Source organism: Plecotus auritus (genome assembly GCF_963455305.1).
Source record: "Plecotus auritus genome assembly, chromosome: 9".
Classification (NCBI taxonomy): Eukaryota; Metazoa; Chordata; class Mammalia; order Chiroptera; family Vespertilionidae; genus Plecotus; species Plecotus auritus.
In genome coordinates, this window is record NC_137783.1 from 140808714 (window position 1) to 140836185 (window position 27472).

At 42.4% G+C, this 27472-nt stretch overlaps 1 protein-coding gene across 1 annotated transcript in view; it reads right to left on the reverse strand.

Annotated features, from left to right (window-relative positions):
• Positions 1-25052, reverse strand: part of HSD17B12 (hydroxysteroid 17-beta dehydrogenase 12) — a 140725-nt gene extending 115673 nt beyond the window's left edge. The window contains exon 1 of the mRNA XM_080643200.1: positions 24745-25052. Coding sequence (XP_080499326.1) covers positions 24745-24904 — 160 coding nt within the window. The 5' untranslated portion in view covers positions 24905-25052. The remainder of the gene's footprint in view (positions 1-24744) is intronic.
• Positions 25053-27472: the final 2420 nt, after the last annotated feature.

A 27472-nucleotide genomic window follows, 5' to 3' on the forward strand; every position in this document is an offset into this window, starting at 1 on the left:
TGCCTGACAACACAATTGGTTGCTCCCAATTCTTTCCCTATTTATTTATATCATGGCTATCCATACAAAGAGTATTCTAGGCAGAAGGGTAAGCTAGTACAAAGTGTGTGCTGTAGATGCACAAGGAACAGCAAGGAGGCCAGTATGGCTGGAATAGAGAGAGGAAATTCTACTCAGGTCTGAGTTTAAATGTCACCTGATGAGAAAATCTTGCCTAACCACCCTATGTAAAATAGCAGGAGTAAAACTTCCTTTCCTTCTTCCTCTGTTATTCTCTATCATCTACCTTGCTTTATTTTTCTTCTTAGTACATCTCAACACCAGACTTCCTAAGTATGTGTTTGCTTATTATCCATCCTTCCCTATTAAAATGAAAGCTCCATGACAGCCAAGGCTGCCCACTGTGTTCACTGCTACACTTCCAGTACATTACGAAGTATCTGGCACACCAAAGGTAATCAAATGTTTGTTGAATAAAATAAATAAAAGAAAAATGATGGGAGTTTGGAGAGAGCTCAAGAAGAAATGACACAACTTCCGTGATATTACCCCTTATCCTGAAGCTATCCAAGATATATGTCATATGCCTGACATGAGGTACAAATACCAATAAAGGGGCAAAATGGCAATGATATAAATATCTCCCATTCAGTAGATCAGAATTAAATTATGAAGAGGAAGAGATTAATTTATACTTTTAATACAAACTAAACCTATAAGGTCCATTCTCTAATCACCTGTAGCTTTTTTAAAAATGTTAAAATACTTAAAATTAGGCCAATCCACCTTAAGAAGTGACAAAACATCTACCCACAATGAAAGATACATACATCAACTTATGCCTCAACTCCATTTCTTTGATTATCTCCAGAAGTTAACTCCTTCTCTACCTTTTCCTTGGTCTTATTTTGTTGCTTTGTTTAAAGAAAATGAAACCAAGGGCAAATATTGTGATGGGAATTAAGCTAAGCTGGTGGTGCCCCATCCATACCTTTGGAGAGCACATTCCAAATGCAACTCTTGGCACAAGGATTTTCTCTGTAGCTGAAACCAGCAACACCCAAGCACACAGTGGACAGAAGTGCTATCTAATTAATGCTTGTCTCCACCAACAACCTTCACCCAGTGACTAATGGCTGTGGGTGTATAAATTCTGAGCATTCTGACCCCAGGGGTGAAATAACTCTGAAACTTAAATTCTAGATAGCTCCAGAGTTCTGCAGTGGGATTAGAATACAGTTGACCACAGCGCTTGACAATGGCCCTTTTATTGGCTGAGTTCCCTTCCCTGTCTCCCTCCCTTATGTCAAGCTTGAAAGTTTTCCAATTATATCACAGTTGAAATGGCACTTCACTACCAATAATTCAACTATATCCTTACCATTACACCTAACCATGGTTTTTGCATATGTTAAAAATAAAGTTGAAGCTTAAGGTATTTCTTTAAAACTAACACAATTAGTGCTTAAACTAGTTTAACTTTTAATTCAGTAACCAGCTTACAATAATAAAGCTGTCAAAAAAAATCTGTTTTAAGATACATTCTAAAATTGACATATTAAATAATCACATCAAAAGAGACTTAGGTGTTGATCACGACAAAGTTGCAACAGATCCCAAAATAAATCTCTGAAGCAATTTGAACCTCGCACAAAGGGTTTGATCAACTCATAGGGCAATTCTATTTCTAGGCTTCTGACTGAGAATGGAAGGGGAGAAGGCAATGTCTCATTTGTGTATAATGCTTTGTACTTTCTACAGTGCTTCCAAAGACTATTCAGAGACTCTTAACATTTTTGAAGACAGAAAAAGTAAGTATTTTTAGACATATTTGATAGACAAAATAAACAGAATGGCTGACCAAAGATTCCGCAGCAAATAAATGTTAAAGGTAGGAAGGTGGAATATGAACTCAGGTCTTCTAATGGTCCAATACACTTCCTTGCTTTTCTGCCTAACAAGGAAATAGCAAATATTTACCAAACTAAGGCACAAAGTGCTACAGGGAATACACTCAAACTATTCAAAAATAATGTTCTCCCTTTCCTAAAATAGTACATGCTGAGGCTCCCAACTTGTCTACAGTCCTGTATAATATGGCATGTAATTTATGACTACTATAAATGGTAGCCGAAACCAAAGGACTCTGGTAAGGAACTTAGAACATTAGCTCAGCCTAGTCCTATCTAATAAAGAGGGAATATGCAAATTGACTGTAACTCCGCAACAAAGATGGAGGCACCCACAGCCAATAAGGAGGGAATATGCAAATTGACATGACAAAGATGGCGGCGGCCAGGCCAGGAAGCTTGTGACGAGGCAAGGGGATAAGCAGCACGATGAGCACCATTAGCAGGCCCATGCTGGTTGTCCACTGCTGCAACAGTGGCGCGGGGCCCTCGCTGGCTGGGGGCAGCAGCGAGGTGGGCGGCAACACGGGCAGCAGCAGTCTCGCCACGGTGGCTGTGCCATCAGGGAGAGGCACAGCCGATGACAGGTTGCAGGGCTCGGAGGCACCCAGGGCAAGTGCCCCCGCACCCATGCCAAGCTACGGAGGCCAGGGGTGGGGATGTGGCAGGGTTGGGCCACATTTGGGGAACACCCCAGAGGTCGGGGCAGCTAGACTCGCGGAGGGAGGTCGCAGCCAGGTCAGGACAGCTGCGGCGTAGAGCCGGAGGCATGGGCGCTGGACGCCTTCCCCGCCGGAGCTGCACACTGTCTCCACTGCCACCAACGCCGCCACTTCCACCACTGGAGCCACTGCCACTGCTGGAACAGCCGCCAGGACCTCAGCCCAGGCACCCAACACCCACCTCACCCCGCTCCCACTCCCGCAAGCCAATCTCAGGAGCCTCACATCAGACTCCTGCAGCCAACCCGGGCAAAGGCACGCCCCTAGCTGTCTTCCCCTACCCCTTGCCCCAACTCCCTACATCCTCCTCGCACTCACAGTTCAGAGACTCTGGGGAGTCCACTGCAGATCTCCCAGCCAGTGCCTCCCGGGCACCTGCCGGTGCCTGTAAGTGCACCCTTTCTGCACCCGCCGGTTCCGGCGTCCCATTTCCCCAAGCTCCCTATGGCATCTGGCTCTCACCCGCATCCCTGCCGGCTCCCGAGACCCCCACTCTCTCCTGCACTCCGTTCCTTTCTGTGCTTCTTTTGCCTCCTGCGTTTAGCTCCCTCCTGCACCCCCGCTCCCCTGGCTCCCCATATACCTCCAGTGCCCAGATTTCCAGCTGGGCGAGCCCATGCTCAGCATTCTCTAAACACCCGAAAGCTTTGGACAGCCTATCCACAAGGGTTGGAGGAGTTTGGCTGAGAGATTGTTCCTCAGGTCGGGCAGCCTAGTGGAGTGAGTATAAAACCCTTTCCCCTTCTAGCAGGGACCCAGTCAGCCAGTGCCCTGCCAGCTCCGGGGATTGAAAGCAGGTATTCGTAGTTAGAGGAAACTTTCCAGCCAAGCGCCTGGCTAAAGCAAACTGCGCATCTGTCAGGAACACTCTCTGGGTGCTGTTCTTGCCAGGAGCTTGCGTTCCACTGCGGTAGATGCAGCAAGGAAGCAATGATTAGTGCATATGACAGCTAACGCTGAGGACCGGTAGGAAAAACATACACTCCCCAGTCCCAGCTGGCAAATCTGAGTATGATGCAACCGTGTGTGCCTGTATGACAAAGAGAGAGGAAACGAAAATGTTTAAGCGTAGAGTAAATGACACTGCCACCAAGAAAGAGCACACTTAGTTACACTTTGGACTTTTCAGAGTTAGTAAGGACACCTGTATTTTGTGCTTTATGATTCACATGATCTGATCATTTGAGTTGGGTCAATACAAACAAAAGGGCACTATTAGTTTTGGTTGAGGTAATGAACTGAGATTTCAGATTTCTTGCTTGTTTCCTCCTTTGCCCAAGTTCCCAGATTCTCAAAACCCTAGGATTAGTTTTGGGAGGAATGAGAGAAGAAAATATGTAAATACTCAGGATTAAAATCAGATAGCAGTTGAGATTATAGCCATGGTTTTTGAGTTGGCAAATGAATCTGTTTCAAATTCCTGAGTCTGGCCTCTGGCCAGGCTGGGTGCAAAACGCTTGCGTCGTTGCAGACCAGGCTGAGGAACCCCCACCCCCATGCATGAATTTCATGCACCGGGCCTCTAGTACTAATCTGTAAGATTGCTGACATTCACACAGAACCTGTCACAAACCAACCTCATTATTTTCCTCCCAAAGCCTGTTCCTTCTCTTTGTTTTCCCAATGTCAGTGACTAGTGCCAGCACCTACCCAGACCTCACTGTCCTTGACTTCTCGACTCAACTCCATCACCCCACAACCCAGGACTTCCACCTCCTATCTCTCCCATCCAACTCCCTGGCTTACATCCCCCTCTCCCCCCTTAATTAGCCACCACTACCCAATCCCTGGCTTATCACCACCACAGGTCTCTGTTGATCTCCCTGTCTCCTGGGTTGCCCTCTCCACATCCATTCTCCAAAATGTCAGAGTAAACTGTCGAACATATAAACATAATCATGACATCTACTGCTTAAAATCTTTCAGTGATTTCCCACTGCCCTTAGAATAAACAAAACCCTCACCAATAGCCTCAAGGTCCTTTGTGACTGCACCCCTGCCCATTTCCCTATCTAGTCTTATCTTTTGCCTCTCTCCTCCCAAAGAATCTCAGCCCAAAGTTCCTGAATGTTCTCACTTGCCTCAAGGTCTCCACCTAAAGTGTTCCCTCTGCAGGAAATATTCTCCTGCCCTCCAACCCCTCTTGCCTGTCCATCCCTAATTCATCAATGCAATTTGCATAGTGGTTAACAGGATTTCAAATTCCAGATGCTCCTCCATTTACTAGTATGAGAGTTTGGGCAAATAGCTTTCTTTCAGCAAAAATGAGGATTTTATAGGACCTACCTTATTGGATTATAGGAGTAAATGAATTTATTCAGGCAATTAGAAAAGTATCTGGTACATGGTAACCTTTTTCATAAACATTGTGTCTCATTACTATTATGAACATCATCATCATCTTCTTCCTTCCACTTCTTTTTTCCCCACATCTTGGATTAAGTGTTACTTCTTTCAGAAAACCTACTCTAAACCTTTGGACTATGTTAGTGTTCCCATAGCTGGCTCCTATTACATGTTTTGGGGCTGCTTATATTAATAACTAGAGGCCCGGTTCACGAAATTCATGCACTGCGGGGGGGGGGGGGGGGGGAGTGGTCCCTCAGCCCAGCCTGCACCCTCTCCAATCTGGGACATCCCTCTCACAATCCAGGACTACTGGCTCCCAACTGCTCACCTGCCTGCCTGCCTGATTGCCCCTTAACCGCTTCTGCCTGCCAGCCTGATCACCCCCTAACTGCTCCCCTGCTGGCCTGATTGCCCCTAACTGTCCTCCCCTGCCGGCCTGGTCAACCCTAACTACCCTCCCCTGCTGGCCTGGCTGCCCCTAACAGCCCTCCCCTGCAGGCCATCTTGTGGCGGCCATCTTGTGTCCACATGGGGGCAGCCATCTTTGACCACATGGGGGCGGCCATCTTGTGTGTTGGAGTGATGGTCAATTTGCAAATTACCTCTTTATTATATAGGATTATATAGGATGATCTATCTTCTCTACTACACCAATGGAGGAAAAGATCATGGCTTTCTTGCTCACCACTATATTCCATACTCAGTACTATATCTAGAACACAGTCAGCACATCATGAATATTCCCCTGCTGAATAAATGTGTGATCCAATTCCACTGTTTAATCACTACAAAGATCTCTGAGCTGGCCAACTAAAATCTAAATTTCTTCTGGTTAAACTTAATCCCATTTCCTCCTTCCTGATCATTTGGGAGGACTTTTTAAAAAACTTAAGGAAAAAAACTAATTGGAACAAACTCTTTTAAGTCTATTGGCTCTTTAAGAATCATCATCAATAAATACCACATTAATTTCACAATAAAGATAATTTTTTAAAAATCCACCTATAAAAAAAACAGACTTAAAACTTTCTTTTCTCTAAGTGTAAAAAAAATAAAACAAAATCTTCAGTTATCCTTTTATGGTCTTACTTAAACATAAAGCAAATAAAAACTTCTGTTATTTGCAGCTACCAAAAACCATTCTTATTCACCCTCAATCTCCAATTAGTAAAGACTAGGAAATCTTGGATGTGCTGCTTGTGGTTCTCATTGCATAGAAACATGCTGAAGTTCCAAGTTTCTTTTTTTTCCCTAATCTATTTAAAATGCACAAACACAGAACTAGCCTAAAATAGAATCTCTATGTAATTGTCAAAATTATAAGTAAATATTTAATACAGAAATCATTGGAGGTTTTAACACTATTATAAACCAGGCTCTGGTACCGATAATAGATATCCAGTTAAAAGCCTGCATGAATAGCCCACTGACTTCTTCTAGGACTAGCTTGACCTTAATCCAGTGTTTCCCAAAATGCATGATATTAAGAATTATCTTATTTGTTAAAAATACTTTCCCATGTTCTTTTCTTAGAGATTTTTATTTACTAGGTCTGTAGCCATATATATATATAATCATATATATATGATTTTATTGATATATATATATATATATATATATATATATATGATTTTATTGATTTTTAGAGAGGAAGGGAGAGGAATAGAGAGATAGAAACACTGATGAGAAACATTATCAATTGGCTGCCTCCTGCATGCCCCCTACTGGGGATCAAGCCTGCAACCTGGACATGTACCCTGACCAGGAATTGAACCAGTGACCTCTTGGTTCATGGGCTGATGAGCCACACCGGCAGGGCAACCTAAATTTATATTTGTAACAAGCCCATCCAAATGTTTCTCATGATCCACCTAGTTTGGATATTGCCAAGGCATAAATAGACCTTTCACTTTCAGATAACATTTGAGGAACTCTCCAATTTATAAGCTCTTGCACAGGTATTCCAAATTGCCTCAAAATCATCCTTATCAGGAACTTTGGCAGGAAATTGGAAAGAACATGGAGCCTGGAGTTAGAAAACCTGGATTCAGTTTCTTCTGCCATTTACTGGCTGTGTAACCTTTATACCAGTCACTGGTCCTGGCACATTATGTGGAAATAACAAAACCAACCCCAACCTGTTTCACCAGCTTGTTGTAGAAATCATTTGAGAATACTTGCAAAAGCACTTTGTAAATTAAGATGTCATCGTCACAGTTAAATGTCATTAATTCAGCCTCTTCTAATTCATAATGTGTGAACATCGCTGTATAACCTGCTGTGTTTTTTTCCACATTATCTATAAAGAAATCATCGCCTCCTTTCACATGACAGGCACTGATAGGTATTGGAACACACAGATAAGCAGCACCTTCCTGTTTCACAGCAAAATTATGAGACTGAATGGGCAAGATTAGGGGAGTTTATTTATTGTATTAGTTCTGTTTATGTGACAAGGCTGGAGTTTCAGCTATCATTAAAGTAAGCTTGGCAATATTTCTACTGGAAGTTAGGTTGGTGGTGAGCCGTAAATGCCAGTCATTACAGTAAAGCCAATCTGGAGAATGAGTTTTCTACACATAAGGAATGTTAAGGGAACTTTAAAACTGGCATCTACTGACTAAAAGATACTGTCTTTTCCTGGCCTCCGTGAGAAGCGCATACTAAAGCAATACAGTATTATTGCCTTGGCAATTCAGTGTCATCAGCATAATCTGTAGTTTGGGGTACAGGTAAGGCTAAGACTATAGGTAAGAGATACTGAATGGACTCACTTAACTTGTAGCACTATATTCAGTGAAAACGTTCCCCAGTCTTAATGTCCATGTAGTAGCATACCAAGAGCATGGCATAATGGCATGCTCGGGGGCTACAGAGGTACTTGTCATTTCTTCAAACGTTCAGGTCTATACAAAGAGGACTGTTTTTGCCCCATCCAGTTGCAGGAATGTGTGACCAAGTCTAGTTCTGCCAGCATCTTCATTGTTACCACAGATCACCTCTGCTTATCCTCCTCACCAGTTTCCCATTCTTCATTCATCCCCAATGAGTCTCTTCTACTCTGCTGTCAGCAAGTGCTGCTCATCACTCCTCCCACTGCTTTTAAGCAATCTACCACAGATGCACCCTGGTGACCTGCCTTGTCTAGCTGTTCTCCAGCTGGATGCATGAACTTCAGCAAGCCATTGCCTCTTCAAGCATACTTCCCTTAAAATAGTTCACCTGAAGAGTCACCCACAGCCCTCCCAGTTTTGTTAACCTATCATTATTCTCTTCTGCTTACTAATGATTTTGCAATTTTCTCATTTCACAAAATGCTGACTACACTTTTGTAAAGATTGTCAACCAATTGTAGTATTCATTTTTTTTTCCATGAAGCAATTACACTATATGTTCAATGCTCTTGGTTAACTTTCTAGCACTTATTAATTATATACTTTTACCTTTCAATGCCTTTACTACCAAAGAGACTTTCCAAGGAATTTGGTTCGATGTCTCTCTCCAACAATTCAAAAAAGTCTAAAGGTTTTGGATGGCTTGGGTTCATTTTATCGGGTCTTCAAAATAAGAAAACTACATTTTAGTCAACATATTCTAGAATTTAACTTTTTTACTAATTCATCTCAGCCTTACCAATTAGCAAGGTTTTATTGAAACCTTAAATTGGAAGTCTTTCTTACAAAATGAAAATCTATTTACAACAATTGTGTAAAGATTTGGGGATGAATAATAAATATAGTACCAATATTATATTAATATTAAGATTAGTTGGTTTCCTATAACAATTTCCTAAACCTTAGATGAAGAAAGGCTAGCTTATTACCAATGCTACTCAAGGACCTCTTTTTTTATCTCATTGCATTCTACTCTTCCAAAACTGTTATCTCAACCCTGTTGCAGTAATTTTATAACCAGTCTTTATCTAACCAGCTTTGGTTTAATTTCCATCTAGCTTTTTAGGTGTTTCACCTGAAGTTTTAAAACAAAGAGGAAAAAGGTATACAACTTATTTTACAGCACAAAACCAAAAATTATAAACCAAAGCAAAACACCCCACCCCAACTGAACCTCAGGGGAAAAAAAATATTCATTCACTATTTATTACTTACTGTGCACTCCTGAGGGGCTTATATTTTAGAACAAGATAATGCATGGAAACACATGGACGCATATGCATGCTTACACATATACACACACACACACACACACACACACACACACACAGAGCAACGACTAGAAAGGGAAAATGGAGAAAAGCCCACAAGAAAGAACAAAACAAGAGTTCCAACAGTACATGATCACTTCCATGTGGACAGCTGCAAGGAAAAATTCCAAAGCTGGACTCTGGGAGAGGGTAAGACTTCAAAAAGAGAAAGAGTGAGGAAGAATGTGCAATATAAGAAAGAGCACTCCCAGCAGAGTGAAATAAACGTTCAGCAACCACTGAAACTACTAAATGTCTCTGCACAAGCAAAACCACAGAGAACTGGGAAGAAGCTGGAAAATACAGGCATGCCTGGGACCCAGTAAGTCATTCAGGGATGCATCCAAGAGAGGATGCATAAAGGGCCACATTAGGAAATGAGACCAGAAATAAACCAAAGATTCCAAATTGATGTTTGCACAGACATTAGGAAACTGAAGTTTTTGTGTAAGATATAAGAGGTAATTCAATTGGAGATTTTCTTCGGAAGATGAAACTTGCAGCAGAGTGTAAGATTTAGAAGGGAGGTGTTATATCAGGGGAACCTTGAGAAAGGTATGGATGGGAGAAAGACTGTGATGATAGATTCAGTAAGACATGGCAATTCCCTGTCTAGGGATGGAAAGAAAAGCATAAGACTTGGAGACAAGGAAGCAAACTGGCCAATTGCTGTATTTGATTCACTGGCACAATGTATTTGCCCATAGAGTGAATGTGGGAAATGTGCATCAACCTTAAAAAATTAAGAAACTTTCCACAATGGGGCCCACGTTACTGAAGGGCAACAACTGCCTGAGTAGTGGCCATGCTAAGTCAACCACATTGGTAACCTGGACAGTTTCCAGACATGTGTTTACACCTGATCCACTTCACTCATTTACTTTATCTTCTGAAGACATTTGAATTTGCCATCCTGATTTAGAGGCTGGGTGATTCTAAAATTAGCAAAATAAGGAAGTCAAAAACAGGTTGAGAAGAATAGAAAAGATGAGTTTTAGACATGCTAGGATTGAGATCTTGGATAACCAACCAGAAGGGAATAGACAGAAAGTTATTAAGAAATTTGAGAGGAGAAACCAAGATGGCGGCATAGGTAAACACCTGAACTTGCTGCCTCGCACAACCACTTCAAAACTACAACGAAAAGACAGAACAGACATCATCCAGAACCACAGGAAGGCTGACTAAGTGGAAATTCTACAACTAGAAGGGAAGAGAAAAGCACACTGAGACTCAGAGGAGTTACGGAGCTAAAGTCCAGAGGTACGGAGGCGCGCGCACGGAGAGGGCTGGCAACTGAGTAGGTGGCTGGCTTTTTCAATCCGCAGGGAGACACAAGCTCCTGACTGCTCTGAACTCCAGTTCCGGGCGAGACTCTGGGGACCCAGACTCATACGGGGAGAAACGGGACTGTCTGGCAGCCGGCAGAACTCAAGGGCGGCTTTCTCTCAGAGGTGCTTGCAGCGATTACCGAGGGACACTGAGACCCAGGGGCCTCTTAGGGCAGGGCGGACGGGAAGCCATTGCTATTTGCTCCACCCTAAGACGCTACCCCATCCATGCTGTGCGCAGAGACTTTTGCATATGAATGGCCTGGTCCTTTGAAATCTAAACTTACCTAACAAACTGCACCTGAGTCAGAGAGACCCAGGACATCCAAAAGAAGGCCCAAGGCCCCACAGCAGCTTGCATTGCTTCACAGCTGGGCCTCATCTGGGCACCTCCAAACCGCAAAGAGGAGGAATCTGCAGATCTCTCCATAGCTCCTGCTGGGTGGCCTCAGGCAGAGGCTAAATTAGCACCTCCTTGGAGATCCAAGAGCCAGTGTACCCAGGGGTCAGAGTAGGACCATCCAGATTATAACTCCTCAGATCCATAAGGGACACACTCAGGGGGCACCAAAGTCCCACTGAAGCAAGTCTTGCCTCATAAGGGTGTCTCCAGCACAGAAGTTCTTCCGTCATAGACACAGCTGATCCTCACAGCCAATTGGCCTGGAGGTCAATTCCCCCCAGTGATACCAACAACAATAAATGCCTAACTACAATAAGATTGTGCACACAGCCCACAAAGGGGTGCACCGAGAGTGTCCACCTCAGGTAATTGGGGAGGCTGAGCCACTGAGCCCTATAGAACACCTAGCACACAAAGCCACTCTATCAACACAGAGAAGCAGCCAAAATGCGGAGACAAAGAAACAGGTCTCAAATGAAAGAAATGGAGGAAAGCAAACTACTGGATATAGAGTTCAAAACCACGGTTATAAGGTTTTTCAAGAATTTTCTAGAAAAGGCCGATAAATTTAGTGAGACCCTCGAGGATATGAAAAAGGACCAACTAGAAATTAAGCATACACTGACTGAAATAAAAAATAATATACAGAGATCCAAGAGCAGACTAGAGGACCGCAAGAATCAAGTCAAAGATTTGAAATACAAAGAAGCAAAAAACACCCAACCAGAAAAGCAAAAAGAAAAAAAGAATCCAAAAATTTGAAGATAGTGTAAGAAGCCTCTGGGACAACTTCAAGCATACCAACATCCGAATTATTGGGGTGCCAGAAGAAAAGAGAGAGCAAGATGCTGAAAACCTATTTGAAGAAATAATGACTTCCCCCACCTGGTGAAAGAAATAGACTTACAAGTCCAGGAAGCGCAGAGAACCCCCAAAAAAAGGAATCCAAAGAGGACCACACCAAGACACATCATAATTAAAATGCCAAGAGCAAAAGACAAAAAGAGAATATTAAAAGCAGCATGAGAAAAACAGTTACCTACAAGGGAGAACCCATACAACTGTCAGCTGATTTCTCAACAGAAACTATGCAGGCCAGATGGGAGTAACAAGAAATATTCAAAGTGATGAATAGCAAGAACCTACAACCAAGATTACTCTACCCAGCAAAGCTATCATTCAGAATTGAAGGTCAGATAAAGAGCTTCACAGATAAGAAAAAGCTAAAGGAGTTCATCACCACCAAACCAGTATTATATGAAATGCTGAAAGGTATTCTTTAAGAAGAGGAAGAAGAAGAAAAAGGTAAAGATAAAAATTATGAACAACAAAGTGACAACAAATACATATCTATCAACAAGTGAATCTAAAAATCAAGTGAATAAAAAATCTGATGAACAGAATAATCTGGTGAATACAACAGAATCAGGGGCATAGAAAGGGAGTGGACTGACAATCCTTGGGGGGAAAGGGGTGTGGGGAGTGCAGGAAGTGACTGGACAAAAATCATACACCTATGGATGAGGACAGTGGGGGAGGGGGGTTTAGGGCATGGGGTGGGGTGGGAACCAGGTGGAGGGGAGCTATGGGAGGGGGGGGGGGAATAGGAACAACTGTAATAATCTGAGCAATAAAGATTAAAAAAAAAGAAATTTGAGAAAAAGTCTGGAAAAGATGGATATTGATAGAAGAATCATTCCCAGAAATAAATGTGATAGCAAATATAAAAACAGCAATATCAGATAGCTTTTACTATTTAAATGCCACATACTTAGAACAGTATCTGGCATCTTACACCCATTAACTCATTTAATTATTACTTTAAATGTATTATTATCCCAATTTGACAGATGAGGAAACTGACCCATGCAGAAGTTAAGGTGATATTGCTTATAACTGGCACACCTGGGATTCAAAAGCAAGTAGTCTAGTTTCATAGTTTATACTATGAGAATTCCTTCCTTAGGTTATAGCCTGTATTTTGTTTCTTAGATTCATAATAACTTAAGAAAATATAGAAAGAGAAGATAATTCCCCCAAATTACATTATCCTTTAATCTCAATAATACTGGAACAACTTACTTAATAGATATTTTCATTCATTCAACAAATATATATTAACACCATGTGCAGGCACTGTTCTAGGTGCTTAATATACTTAAGTCAATAAAACAATAAATTAAAAAAAAAACAGACCTTGCCTTTATGGGCTTCCATTCTAGTGGGTAGACAAATAAGAAATATCATAAATGAGGGAAGTATACAGTATGGGAGATGGTGACAAAATCTATGACAAAAAGGACAAACAGAAAGGACAAAGATCACAAGTGGGATGCAAAAGAGTGGATTGTGAATTTGAAGGTAATAGAGAAGGTCTCAATGAGAAAGTGATATTTGAGAAACGTTTGAAGAAAATAAGAAGAGTGAGCCACATGGATATGTGGGGGAAGAGCATTCTGGAAGAGAGAACAGCCAAAGGCCCCAAGGCATCAGTGCCATGCCAAGTATGTTCAATGGATTGAGTTCAAGGAAGTGTGTTCAAGCAAGAAATGCATGTGTTAGAAGGGAGAGTGAGAGGAAAAGTGGGCAGAGATGAGGTGAGAAGTAAAAGAAGGCAGGAAGCAGGTGGCTGAAAGCCTTGTCAACCACATGAAGAATTTTGGTTTCAATCTCAACAGGATAAGAAGCCATTGGAGGGATCTAGGCAGAGAATCACATGATCTGATGAGATTTTCAAGGATCACTCTCGCTACTGTGTCAGAATCCATTGTAGGGAAGCTATGGTGGAATCAGAGCACAGGAGGCCTTTGCAGGGGTCCTCAAACTGCGGCCCGTCGAGGACATTTATCCGGCCCGCCGGGTGCCGCTGCCTGTCCTGCTTAGCAGCCGACTCGTCCCGGGCCCGCAGTGTGCATAGGAATTAGTTCATAGTTGTTTTTTTTTAACTATAGTCCGGCCCTCCAATGGTCTTAGGGACAGTGAACTGGCCCCCTGTTTAAAAAGTTTGAGGACCCCTGATTATAGAGGCAAGAGATTTCAGTGGCTTATCCCAGAGTGGTAAAAGGAATTGTATTCTAGATATTTTGAAGTTATAGTCAATGGGATTTCCTAATAGACTATACTTGGTGCAAGAGAAGACTCAAAAATCACTGGAAGGTTTTTATAAATGTAATTGAAAAGTTGCACATAACAAAATTTTTCTAAGTCTATCGTATCTTGGGTTCACTAGGGAGAACCATATTTCAAGGAACCACTTAGTAAATCTTTTCACAAAGCAAGGAATTCTCCCTGCAGTAGCACTAATCACCTCCTAATTGAACTGTTAATAACTTCAGATTTCCAATAGTATGTCTGCTGAGTAAACGACATTACTTCTTGGTTTCAACAATCCCTTTTCATAAAATAAGACTAATTTGTACCAATAAAAGATGTTCTTAACTATGTTACTTGGTATCCATAAAAACAATGAGGACTACACTAGAACCTCATTTACATCTCATTTCCTTGTCATCATTGTGGAGAGCGGCTATAGAGTTTGGACTGGTTCAAGCCTTGGACTAATGAGAGGGCACAGTCCTCTCATGGCCACGTGCAAGTCCCAGCTTGGAGGGCAGGGCCCTCCCAGCACAATTATAGCCAACAGCTGTAGTTGTAAGCTTGAACCTATGGTCCAAACACATGGCCCCACATGCCTGAGTAATATAGGCTTCATAGAGTTCAGGTGCGTGTAGTTGAGTAGGATTGAAACCCACGAGAATGTTGTAAACATCTTGATCACGCCCTTACTTTGCCTCGTGGCATCTGCTATAAAATAAAGATGCGGCTTGTGGGCATTGTCACTGTCTCTCAGAAAAGCAGCGTCCCACTGAGACCCAGCTTTCATTCTCTTGTCTGTCTTTTCTAAGCCTTTCAGCCTCTTGTCTGTCAGGTTCAACCTTGGCCGTGCTGGCATGGCCAGCATAATCCTGGAAAAGAATCAGCTCCATTTAATAGATGAAGGACGTTATGCTCACAGGCTAATGATCTTGGCCAAAGTAAAACAGCTTAGTAAACAGCAAAGTTCACCCTTGCTGCACTGACTCCAAAGCCAATTCTCTTGTTGTCACTACTGTTCCCCAGTATAATATTACTGAGAAGCAGTAATTGTTCAAAATCTTGTTTTCTAACCTCCCCTCCCATTCCACACTGACTAGGTCATTTAAATAGAAATAACTTCACTTAATGGTGGTAAAGATAATTCTTCAAAACCTGGATCATCTCCCTGGAATTGTCAGTAGAAAGAGGACAAATGCACTGTTTCATTACACAAAATGAATACATAAAACAAAGCATTCTCTCAGATATGGATTTGTGACAGGCTTCTCAACTATCACACCAGTGACTTCAAGAAAGCAATCACCCAGTTTCAGGGTACATTTAATTACCCTAAATCCCCAGTAAGACTAGAACTTCCCACATACAGTGCTAGATATTTTCCCCCAGGGAGAAATAGTCTCTGAGAGATGATATACCCAAGAAGCGCACAAAAGTGGCATCCCTTACTATGAAGTGTGAACTTCTTTTTTAAAGGCAATTTTAACTGAGATTATCTGAATAACTTGTACTGGTCTATCTTTGTGGCAATGCATCTTCAGGAAGATCACAGAAACAAGGGGTTCTGTTTAAAGTTGCACTTTGACATTACCCTCAATTGTTTCCCATGTTCTTAGGGGTCATTAAACAGCCTGTGTGCTGGCCCCCTCTTCACGCCCATCTTACTCATGTCCACCCTTTCTCAGCTTTAGTCACTATGCCTTGTTTTACCATGGCCTGCTCTGTTTCTGCAGTGTGAGCCAACCCTTTTAAAGGAATTCCTGGTATTATTATTTCAACCAATAAGAATGAGACTTTCCCAGTCCAATCCAATCAGACCTGCGCACCTATATCTCCATTAGCATGTTCACCAACCAATCAAGACAATGCTTTTCAGACCAAACTATGAAGATTTGGTGTCCTCATTTGCATAAGAATGGACCAATCAGGGACCAAGTTTGGGGATTTGTCTCTATATAGGTCAGCTCCACTCTGGCTCATAGAGCACCCTTTTCCTTTCCACCAAAGACTGAAGACTGTGTTTCCCCAGCTGGAGCTGAAACACCAAAGGCATCTCACAGATTTCAGCAGAGCTGTCTAGCAGGAGAGAGGCCTCGCCCTAGGGCCACCTCCCCACACCCATGTGTTCAGTAGCTCAATATTACAGTTGAGATGTTTGAACTAAATAGTTTCCTTCTTCATTACAACCCAAATTGGGGATTCCTGCTGGCACTGAATTGGCATCAATGACCAATGGTTGACAATATAAATATCTACACTAATAAAAGAGAAACAGGCAAATTGACTGTCCCTCCGCTATGCCCACCAGCCAATAAGGAATATGCAAGTTAACACAACAAAGATGGCGGTTAATTTGCATACGCAGGACGAAGACTGAAGACAGCATAGAAGGAAGCCAAGCACTGCAGAAGGGAGCAAAGCAGCGAAGAAGGGAGGGAGCAAGGCAGCGGAGAATGGAGGGAGTGAAGCAGCAGAGAAGGGAGGGAGCGAGACAGCAGAGAAGGGAGGGAGCGAGGCAGCGGAGAAGGGAGAGAGTGAAGCTGCAAGAAGCCCTATTCTTGCAGGAATAGGCCCGAGGAAGCCCTATTCTTGCAGGAATCTTCCTGCAACGGACCTCTAGTATATTATAATATATAATAACTACAGGCCCGGTGCACGAAATTTGTGCACGGGGGTGCGGGGGGTCCCTCAGCCTGGCCTGCACCCTCTCACAATCCGGGACTGCTGGCTCCTAACCGCTCGCCTGCCTGCCTGCCTGATCGCCTCTAACCACTCTGTTTGCCTGCCTGATCACCTCGCCCCTAACCACTCTGCCTGCCTGTCTGATCACCCCTAACCACCTCTGCCTCGGCCCCCGCCACAGTGGCTTCATCCAGAATGACGTCCAGAAGGTTGTTCGGCTGTCTGGTCTAATTAGCATATTGCGCTTTTATTATTATAGATATCCTCTCTAATAAAAGAGTAATATTCAAATTGACCGTCACTCCAACACACACAAGATGGCTGCCCCCATGTGGACACAAGATGGCCGCCACAAGATGGCCAGCAGGGGAGAGCAGTTGGGAGGGACCAGGCCTGCAAGTGAGGGCAGTTGGAGGCGATCAAGCCTGCAGGGGAGGGCAGTTAGGAGTGACCAGGACGACGGAGGAGGGAAGTTGGGGGCGACCGGGCCTGCAGGGAAGGGCAGTTGGGGGGGACCAGGCCTGCAGGGGAGGGCAGTTAGGGGTGATCAGGCCTGCAGGGGAGGGCAGTTAGGAGCAATCAGGCTGGCAGGGGAGCAATTAGGCATCAATCAGGCTGGCAGGGGAGTGGTTAGGGGGTGATCAGGCTGACAGGCAGAAGTGGTTAGGGGCAATCAGGAAGGCAGACAAGCAAGCAGTTGGGAGCCAGCAGTCCTGAATTGTGAGAGGATGTCCGACTGCCCGTTTAGGCCCGATCCCAATAGGATTCCTGCAAGAATAGGATCGGGCCTAAACGGTTAGTCGGACATCCCTCGAGGGGTCCCAGATTGGAGAGGGTGCAGGCTTGGCTGAGGGACACACACCCCCGTGCATGAATTTCGTGTACCAGGCCTCTAGTAACTGTATATAATAAGTAATAACAAGTTATTAAGCAGTTATATGCCAGACACTGCACTATCTATTTTACATGCGTTCTCATTTATCCGTCACAACAATCCTATGAAACAGACACTAGTATTATTCTCATTTTGCAGAGGTATTTACTACCTGGATCAATGTTAATAAGTACAGGACCCAGAATTCAAGTCTAGGTTCGAGTCTCCAAAGCCTCAAGTTTGACCTCCAAATAGGAAACTGGACATTGCACAGAAAGGAAGGAGAAGAACAGAAAAAGTGGGGGTGGGAGGAGACAATGGGGACTGGTGGGAGGGTGTGTGGGTGAAGGAGATATTCTAGTTCAGAGTACAGAGGACAGAGGCTGAATTTCTAATTCCAGGAAACCTTCCTCCTCAGTTTTTCCTCCAAGTAAGATCAAGGCATGCATTTATTTATTTATTTATTTATTTATTTATTTATTTATTTAATACTCACCCAAGGACATGCTTAGAGGGAGGAAGAGAGAGAGAAAGAAAGAGAGAGAGAGAAACAGAAACATCAATCGATTACCTTCCACACATGCCCCAATGGAGGACCAAACCCACAACCCAGGTATGTGCCCTGACCAAATCAAACCAACAACCTTTCAGTGCACAGGACGACACTCAACCAACTGAGTCACTCCGGCCAGGCAAGGCATGCTTTTAGGTCTCCAGCTGCATCTGCTGCTTCTTACACACTTCTAGCACTAGTGCTCTAAGGGTGCCCTGCTAACTCCAATCTGGAGATCTTATTCCATTTAGGCCATGGACTCTGTTTTCAGAGATGAAGTACAAATATCTTTCAGAATTTTTATAACTAAATCCATTTGTTTCTGTGCCCTACTATAGCTGTCCTGCTTTTTGAAAACAAAACAACAGTTTTGCCCTAACCAGTTTGGCTCAGTGGATAGAGCATCAGCCTGTGGACTGAAGGGTCCCAGGTTCAAATCCAGTCAAGGGCATGTACCTTGATTGCGGGCATATCCCCAGTAGGGGGTGTGCAGGAGGCAGCTGATCCATGTTTCTCTCTCATCGATGTTTCTAACTCTCTATCCCTCTCCCTTTCTCTCTGTAAAAAATCAGTAAAATATATATTTTTTTAAAAAAACAGTTTTAAAAAACAAACAAATACACCTCTACTATGATCAAAATCAGCTCACCAGCAAGAACATGTACACTAGTTTCCTGAATGTGTACAGGGAACACATTACATTTACCAAGCTGGACCTCCAGAGAGTCGCTAAATCTATTTGAGAATGCCAGAGTGATAAACAGAAAATAGCATCAAAGTCAGGTCCAGCCATATATTGAGCACCTGAGTGCCTTTCCAAGTTTTCTCAGGCAGCAACAAGATTCATGATTGCAAATCTGAAGAAAATCCTGACCTACTTGATTCTAAAATCAAGTAGCTATTTTGCAATGCTTCCAAAAACACCAAACATGTGCAAACTTGAAAGTGTGCCTTCAATCAAAAAGTAATAAAGTTTCTAGAGTACAGAGGAATCCACCTCCACAGTACTATGCAATATGTAAGCTAATCACCCATACACACAGCATGTGGATGTTGCAGAATGGACAACTTGGTTCAAATATGATTCTGTAACTCACTAGCTATGAAACTGCAGACAAGGGATGTCATTAACCTAAGTCTCCATTTCCTCCTCTGGGAATAATGCAATAGAGTTCAAAGAGAGAGTAAAGATAATCTATGTGTTCGAGCCTCACCTAGAGCACCAATATACTCAATGGTGAAAAAATGAAATCTTTACCTGTAAGATCAGGAACAAGATTAAGTAAGCCGCTCTCAACACTGTTATTCAATACAGAGGCCCGGTGCATAAAATTTGCAGGGAGCAGGCCTAAGCCGGCAGGCAGACATCCCTTTCGCAGTCCAGGACCCCTCGCTCCTTGCTACCCGCCCACCTGCTTGCTGATCCTTACCCGCTTCTTAGCGCTGCCACGGAGGTGGGAGAGGCTCCTGCCACTGCTGCTGCACTCACCAGCCATGAGCCTGGCTACTGGCTGAGCGGCGCTCCCCCTGTGGGAGAGCACTGACCACCAGGGGGCAGCTCCTGTGTTGAGCATCTGCCCCCTGTTGGTCAGTGCGCATCATAGCGTCCAGTCGTTCTGGTCATTCCACCGTAACAGTCGCATAGGCTTTTATTATATAGATAATATTGGAAGTCTTATCCATAGCAATTAGGGAAGAAAAAAGAAATAAAAGATATCTAAGTTGTAAATGAAGTAAAACTGCCACTTTTTGCAGATCACATGATTCTTTAATATAGAAAACCCTAAAGACTCTACCAAAAAACTATTAGAAAAACAATTAAAAAATACCATAAAGTTGCAAGATATAAAATCAATGTACAAAAATCCATTGTGCTCCTTTACACTAACAATGAAATCTCAGAAAAAAAAAATGAAAAGAAAAAAAGAACATTTCCTTTTGCAATTACAACAAAAAGAATAAACACCTTGCCCTGGCTGGTTTGGCTCAGTGGATAGAGCATTGGCCTGGGGACTGAAGGGTCCCGGGTTCGATTCTGGTCAGGGGCACATGTCCAGGTTGTGGGCTTGATCCCCTGTAGGGTGCGTGCAGGAGGCAGCCGATCAGTTATTCTCTCCCATCATTGATGTTTCTCTCTCTCTCTCTCTCTCTCTCTCTCTCTCTCTCTCTCTCTCTCTCTCTCCCTTCCTCTCTGAAATCAATAAAAATGTATTTTAAAAAAATAAAAAAGAAGAATAAAAAAGAATAAAACACCTAAAAATAAACTTAACAAAGGATGTGAAGGACCTATATACTGACTACTACAAGACATTATTAAAAGAAACTGAAAAAGATACAAAGAAATAGAAAGATACTCCATGTTCATGAATTAGAAGAATCAACATGGTTAAAATGGCCAAAGCAACATACAGATCTAATGCAACATACAGATCTAATGCAATTGCCATCAAAAATTACAATGGCATTTTTTTTAAAAAAAGTCATCAGATATGTATGGAAACACAAAAGACCCCGAATAGTCAAAGCAATTCTGAGAAAAAGCACTTAAAATGAATCTTGAAATATGTGCTAAAGAAGCCAGTCACAAAAGGACAAATATTGTATGATTCCATTTATATGAAATATCCAGAATAGGTAAATGTATACAGAAAGTAAATTAGTGGTTGACTAGGACTCAAGGGGTTTGGTGTTCGAGAGTGACAGCTATTGGGTACAGGGTTTCTTTTAAGGAGGATGAAAATGTTCTAAAATTAGATTGTAATGATGATTGTACAACCTTGTTAACTATGATAAAAATCTTGAATTGTACACTTTAAATGGGTTAAAGTGTATGGAATATGAATTATATCTCAATAAAGATATTTTAAAAATCTAACCCATTAACTGATTAGTGGATCCCTTTTCTTTCCTTCCTAGAGAAATATCCTCTCCATAAAAAAACTAAAAAGAAGAGCTCAGAGTGCTTTCTTGGGTTTGAAGCTATAAAATATCTTGGCTTTGGAAATATGCTTACATCTCTTTGCATTCGTCATCTCCACTTTATTTCAAATATCAATCATTTTTTATGAACTCAAATGAATGCAAAATATTTATGCCAGGATAAATGCAAAATGTATCTACGCTCAAACTAAATCCTACAGATTACATTCTCTATTGCTCCCCAACAATAACTGTTCTCTGTTTTAGTACAAACTGACCACCTTTGTTAACAATCTTCTTTTGAGTACTGGCTACAGTGATTTTCAAACAACTAAAACTCCACTTTCACAGGAACTCTTTGTTCTCCTAAGAAATACAGGGAGTATGGCATCACAATGACAACCAAAACAGTCTTTCCTATTAAAACTGGCTAAACCCATCTGCTAAGGACCGAGTGACATCAGCATTATTCACTTGACTGGGAATGTTACAGGAGCAACCTAGAGAAGAGATGATCTTGCTCTTGGTTAGGAGATAAAGGAGATAAATTAATATATGGGCCAACTAATGGATGATGGTCTTAAAAACCTAATTAGACTAAGGAATCTGTTGTCTGGAATATTTTTACTGATTGCAAAGGGAACCTGTATTTCAGGAGTTTTCCAAGCTTTTTTTTTTTTTAATATATTTTTATTGATTTCCAAGAAAAGATGGGAGAGGGAGAAAGAGAACCATCAATGATGAGAGAGAATCATTGACAGGCTGCCTCCTGCATGGCCCACACTGGGGATTGAGCCAGCAACCCAGGCATATGCCCTGACTGGGAATAGAACCATGACCTCCTAGTTCGTAGGTCAATGTTCAACCACTGAGACACCCCAGCTGGGCCAAGCTTTTTTTTAAGTTTAGAAGAGCTTATATCTGATCAATGTGCCAGTTACTGTGGGAAAATACATAAAAATGCCTCTCAGAATCTAAAATATGAGGAGAAATTAAACACAGTCAGATAAAGAGACTTAAGAATAACAAGGATAAAAATATACTATCAACTCAATGTACCTCCTATATAATAAAAGCCTAATATGCTAAGTGTCCGGTCATCCATTCAACCAATCAAAGCGTAATATGCTGATGATATGCTAAGGCTGCTCAACCGCTCACTATGATGTGCATTGAACAGAGGGCAGACAGTCGACTGGTTGACCAGCCACTATAATGTGCACTGACCATCAGGGGGCAGATGCTCCGACTGATAGATTAGCTTGCTGCTGGGGTTTGGCCAATTGGGACTGAGAGAGACAGGCTGGACACACCCTGGAGCCCTTCCACAGTCCCTCCCCGGCTGGCCAACCTCCCGTGTCCCTCCCTAGCCCCAATTATGCACCGGTGGGGTCTCTCGGCCTAGCCTGCGCACTCTCACAATCCGGGACCCCTCGGGGGATGTCGGCAAGCCAGTTTCAGCCCAATCCCACAGGCCAGGCCAAAGGACCCCACTGGTGCACGAATTCATGCACTGGGCCTCTAGTTACTATATATTTAAAATATTGACTTGATTATGGAGAGGAAGATGTTAAATGAACATTAGTTCTAGAAAGTAGGCGATGCCTCCCTAATACTGCCTGCTACTTGTTTTTATTCAAGGAAGGGTGCACAGGTCTAAGTAAGCAATTCTGTAAGGAAGAAAACTTATTTGTACTATTTATATACAAATATTAATTCTAAACTCCTAATCTTGATTGAACAAATTACCTATTTTTTAAGCACAATTTAACTCTATTTCTTCAAGTGTCATCTCTGCTGGTTTGTTCTTCAAATTATTTAAGTTCACCCCTCCAACTGATACAAAGAACTGGTTTCTACGCTTAATAATGTTGTTTTTTAAGATTCCCTGACTTTGGAGTGATAAAGGGAGTATTTTAAGATCCAGGCCACAACTTATAAGTAATGTTACAAATAATTTGGTCATTTCTTCTGCTTAAGTACTTTAAAAAGAGAGATTTTCCAACAATTCAGGGTAAACTCAACAATATTTCACTTTATGACACTATGATCCTCTCTGCTATATTCCAGTTCAAATTTCATTTCTAAATCTGTTAGACATTTCCCTTAATTCATCAAAAATCCTTCCTCTGGGATCAAATCTTTTCAATACAAATATTACTCATCAAATGACAATGTCACATCACTTGACTTTTACTGTGGACTCATATAGATGACTTAGGCCATTTGAGTTCTCAGCCACTATGGTCAATTATAGAGATGTTTTTTAAGCTATTAACATTAATCTTTGCTTACAAATTGCAGAACTTCATCTTGACATAGTATGATTTCTTAAGATACTTGAATCTTGCGTATCTATTTCAAAAGTCCACAATCAAGTTCTCTGAACCTCACAATCAGAACTTGGGCAAGCTAATTGTGAAATTATAATCTTGATTATAAACAAGTTGAGCACTTCACTTGTACTTTCAAGGATTTTTTTTTAAGTGATTTTTAAAAATTAGTCCTACGTTAATAGCTATTTCACATAGTGGACAGAGCTCTCACATACACATTCCTATTTGAGATGTTTTCTTTACGTTGCCACCCCAAAAGGTTATTTAAATGTTTTTGGATGAATAATGAATATGGAATAACATTATTTGTGTACCTTACTTGAACCTAGTCTGATAGCAACTTATAAACATCCCAAAATTCAATAGAATGCTTGGTCAAGTGAACATTCAATTATAAAACAGCAGAATAAATAATCACATCAGAGAACGACCACAACATATCACTTGGTTTAAAAAAACTAAAACCAAACACTAAAAGAAACGAAAAATAAAGATTTTTTAAAAAAAAGTACAGTAAGAAAAAAAAGCAAGCACATGACGTTCCTGCAGGCAATATTCTCAACTCCAATCTGACCTTCCTCTTCCATTTTCAAAATCCTCCGACTGGATGGAACAAGATCCATTTGTTTAGCTCACTCTTTGTGAGAATAGTTTTTTCTGCACAATATATATCTGATTTCTACATGAAGAGTCACCGTTTTGCAGAAGCAACAGTTCTTACTATTTTTTAGATTCCAGAACAGTTTAGCGAGGATTTTTTTTTTTTGGAGGGAGGTGGTAAATTACATGAAATTGGCCGAATCCAAGTGATTCCAAGGAGCAGAAAGACTTTGGAAAATTCTATGTCCTCTTCCTCCAGCCCTCAACCCTACCCCTCCACCCAACCCTTACCCTCCCCCCCAAAAAAAGTCAACAGAATGCTTTTGCATCCTTAGCAGAGGGCCAGTGTTCAAATCAAACGAAAAACTTTATCTTTAAAACACTACTAAGGGGCGAACCAAGGTGGGTAGAGAGTAACCGAAAAGGCAGCAAGGAGTCTGACTGACTACATGCCATGAACCCGGAATGGCTTAAATGACACAAGCCCATGAGAGTTCAGTCCAGATTTCTTCCGCACCTACCAAGTGGCACTTTGGAGTCGCTGAGTTACGCCACGAGTGTATTTAGGTAGCGCTTAGAAACTCTGCAAGTCTAGGCAAGCCAGACATGGCTAAGGCGGGTACCCGGGACGCAGGAAGGAGGAGAGGAGAGTTGGAGAAGGGAGGCCACGCGCTGGACCCGGAACTGGTCAGCGCCAGCCAGGCCGGGGCCCCGGTCGCGCGAGCCGCTGCAAGAGTGAGGAAGCGGGCGGCGCTGGATCCGACTCACCTGCCCATTCACCGAGCCCTGGTCCAACCCCAGGCTCGTGACCCAAACCCCAGACCTGAAAGGCCGTGAAGAGCGAGTACGAGATGCGCAGGGCCAGGTAGGCCACGGTGCCCGCGCCCACCCAGTACAGGAAGCCGGCCGCAGGGAGAGCGCTCTCCATGGCTTTCAACCAGACCTTACTACCCTTGTGAATGAAAAAAAAACAACAAAAAACTAATGAATGAATCCTGGAAGAGGCGCCCGTCGTGACGCACGGACAACCCTAATAGGTGCCGCTCCGACACCGTATTTGCCTAAGCCCCGCCCACAACGCTATATCTGTGCCACCATTGGTGATCTATTGTTTCCTTTGCGCGTATGCGTCAGCCATTGGCTAACTTCAGTTTCACTTCCCCGCCCATATCCCCTCCCTTGCGCTCACCGGGACGGGTTTCCGTTCTAGAGAGGCTTATCACCAGCCAATCAAGATTCAACCCCGCCCTACACGTCACCACGCCCCCGGGATCTCGACGGAGGGCGCCGGTCTCACCCCACCAAATAACCCAGGTCTTTCATTGGCTGCAGCGGTCCTCGCGATTGCGGAAGACTGCACTCCGATTGGCCACTCAGACCCAGCCAGGTTTGAAGACGGAATGGGATCAGAGAAGCCACTAGTGAATAGGCGGATTGTAGTAAGAAGTAGGCGTGGAACCAGGATGTTATTTTCACCCCCTTAGAAAGTATTTTATCATTGTTAATTGTGCTGTTATGGTTTCCATAAACTTGTCCAGATAAAGACTTGCATCTGCTGTTCCTGTGCCTTCCCCACAGCACCTCTTCGCTCTGGTGACACTCACTTATTGAGGGCTTTCTGAATGCCAGGCCTCCCTCCCGGACTGAGCATTAAACTACATACATAGTCCCCAGAGTCTAGGAGTTCAAAGCAAATGGCTTCATGGAGACAAATAACTAATACACTACGACATAGAGCTGTAAGATGCATGAAAAATATAGGAGCACAGTTTGATGAACAATTAGTTCGGGGAAGGAACTCCATGTTTTAACTGGGCATTAAAGGATGATGTTTTTCTTTTACTTTCTTTTTTTATTTCCTTTGTTGTTGTTGTTGTTGTTGGAGAGAAGTGAGTTGTGAGGGGGCACAAAAGTGTGCAATATGGGAACTACCTCAGCAAAATTCCAGAGGAGTGAGTCCATAAAATAAGTTTAAGAAATTGTGTAGTGCAATAAAATGCTTCACACTTACCCTGTTATCCTCCTATCAAGTGTTTTTGTTTCCTTTTCTGGTATGGATTTGGGCTCATATAAGGCACCTAAATTTTTTTCCTTTATCTCTTTCTGCCTGCCACTCTCTTTTGAAGAATAGAGTGAAGAAATAAAATGGAGTCACTATAGTCAAGATGCCAAATTACTAAAATCAAGTAGGTTGAGGCATGTGAAAACAATTCTAGTCCCATTTTAACTAGACAGAAAACTTAAACTTTCAAACTTTCCAGTCTTGTATCAATGTGTGGATATACATCAAACCTCCAGAAAACCCTCTACCCCTTGAAGGACTAAGGAAAGAATGTTCCTATATCCAGACTGCCTGACATCCATTTTCCAGTCATCTACAGGATTGTCACATTGGACCAATCCACAGGCTAAAAATACAGAAGTGATTCTTTTTAAGAATGTACTTTTTACTATAAGAACTCTTAGCTTTTCTTTCTTCTTCAGAACACTCTGGGTATTGCCCAATCGTGTTTTCAGTTTGCAAACTCTAAGATCCTTGAATAAATCTTTGTCATTTATTTCTAGCCAAAGCCTCTGGACTCCTTTTGAGTTCATTAAACATTTATCAAATTCATTAAGTATAACCCTAAAGCTGTACTGTTCTTCATAAACTGTCAATTGTCCAGCAGAATTCATCCATATGAGTTGAGCTGGCACCGTATTTTGTTTTAATTGAATTTGATACCTTTGTCTGGGACTGCCTCTCCAATTCAACTGAAGTCCCACCATTCCTCTCCCTCAGCCTCTCCCTTGCTCCCCCCTCTGCCTACAGTATAGTCCCAAATTTATATATCCCAAGTTATTATTGCTCACCGCCAAAGGCACTCCAGATAGTCACTCCCCTTCTCCTTAGAATAGGGTGGGAGGAGGGGAGAAGAGATCTTATAAATTAAAAATACCTATTTTTGTTGCATTTGTATGCATGTTGACGGCCACATTAGAATTTATGATTATTGGGAACTGTATGCTGACCTAGAACAGTTCCTGGAACCTAGGGACCCTCAATAAATGTCTGATGAATAAATAGAAGTGCAGATCCATTCATTCAACAAATATTATTGTGTTCTAATTATGTACCAGTAACTGGGCTAGGTACTGTGTATACAATAGTGAGCAAATGGTCAATTCTTAGTCCTCGTCCTACTCTACCATACCACAGTCGGGGGGCCACTGTTTTCCTCAAGAGCTGCTTCTTCCCAAAGTTCTTTGCTGGCCCCTCCGCATGCTGGCCTCTAAATGATGCAATACCCTTGGGCTCAGACCCCAGCTTTCTTTACTTCTCTACATGGTCTTCTTACATGTTAGTATCAACTATAAACTGATGACTTCCAAATGTCTCTGGCCAACCTCAATTTCTGTGTGTGTGTGTGTGTGTGTGTGTGTGTGTGTGTGTGTGTGTGTGTCCACCTGTCTGTCAATATCTCCACTGAGGTGTAAAATAGAAATAAATATCTCA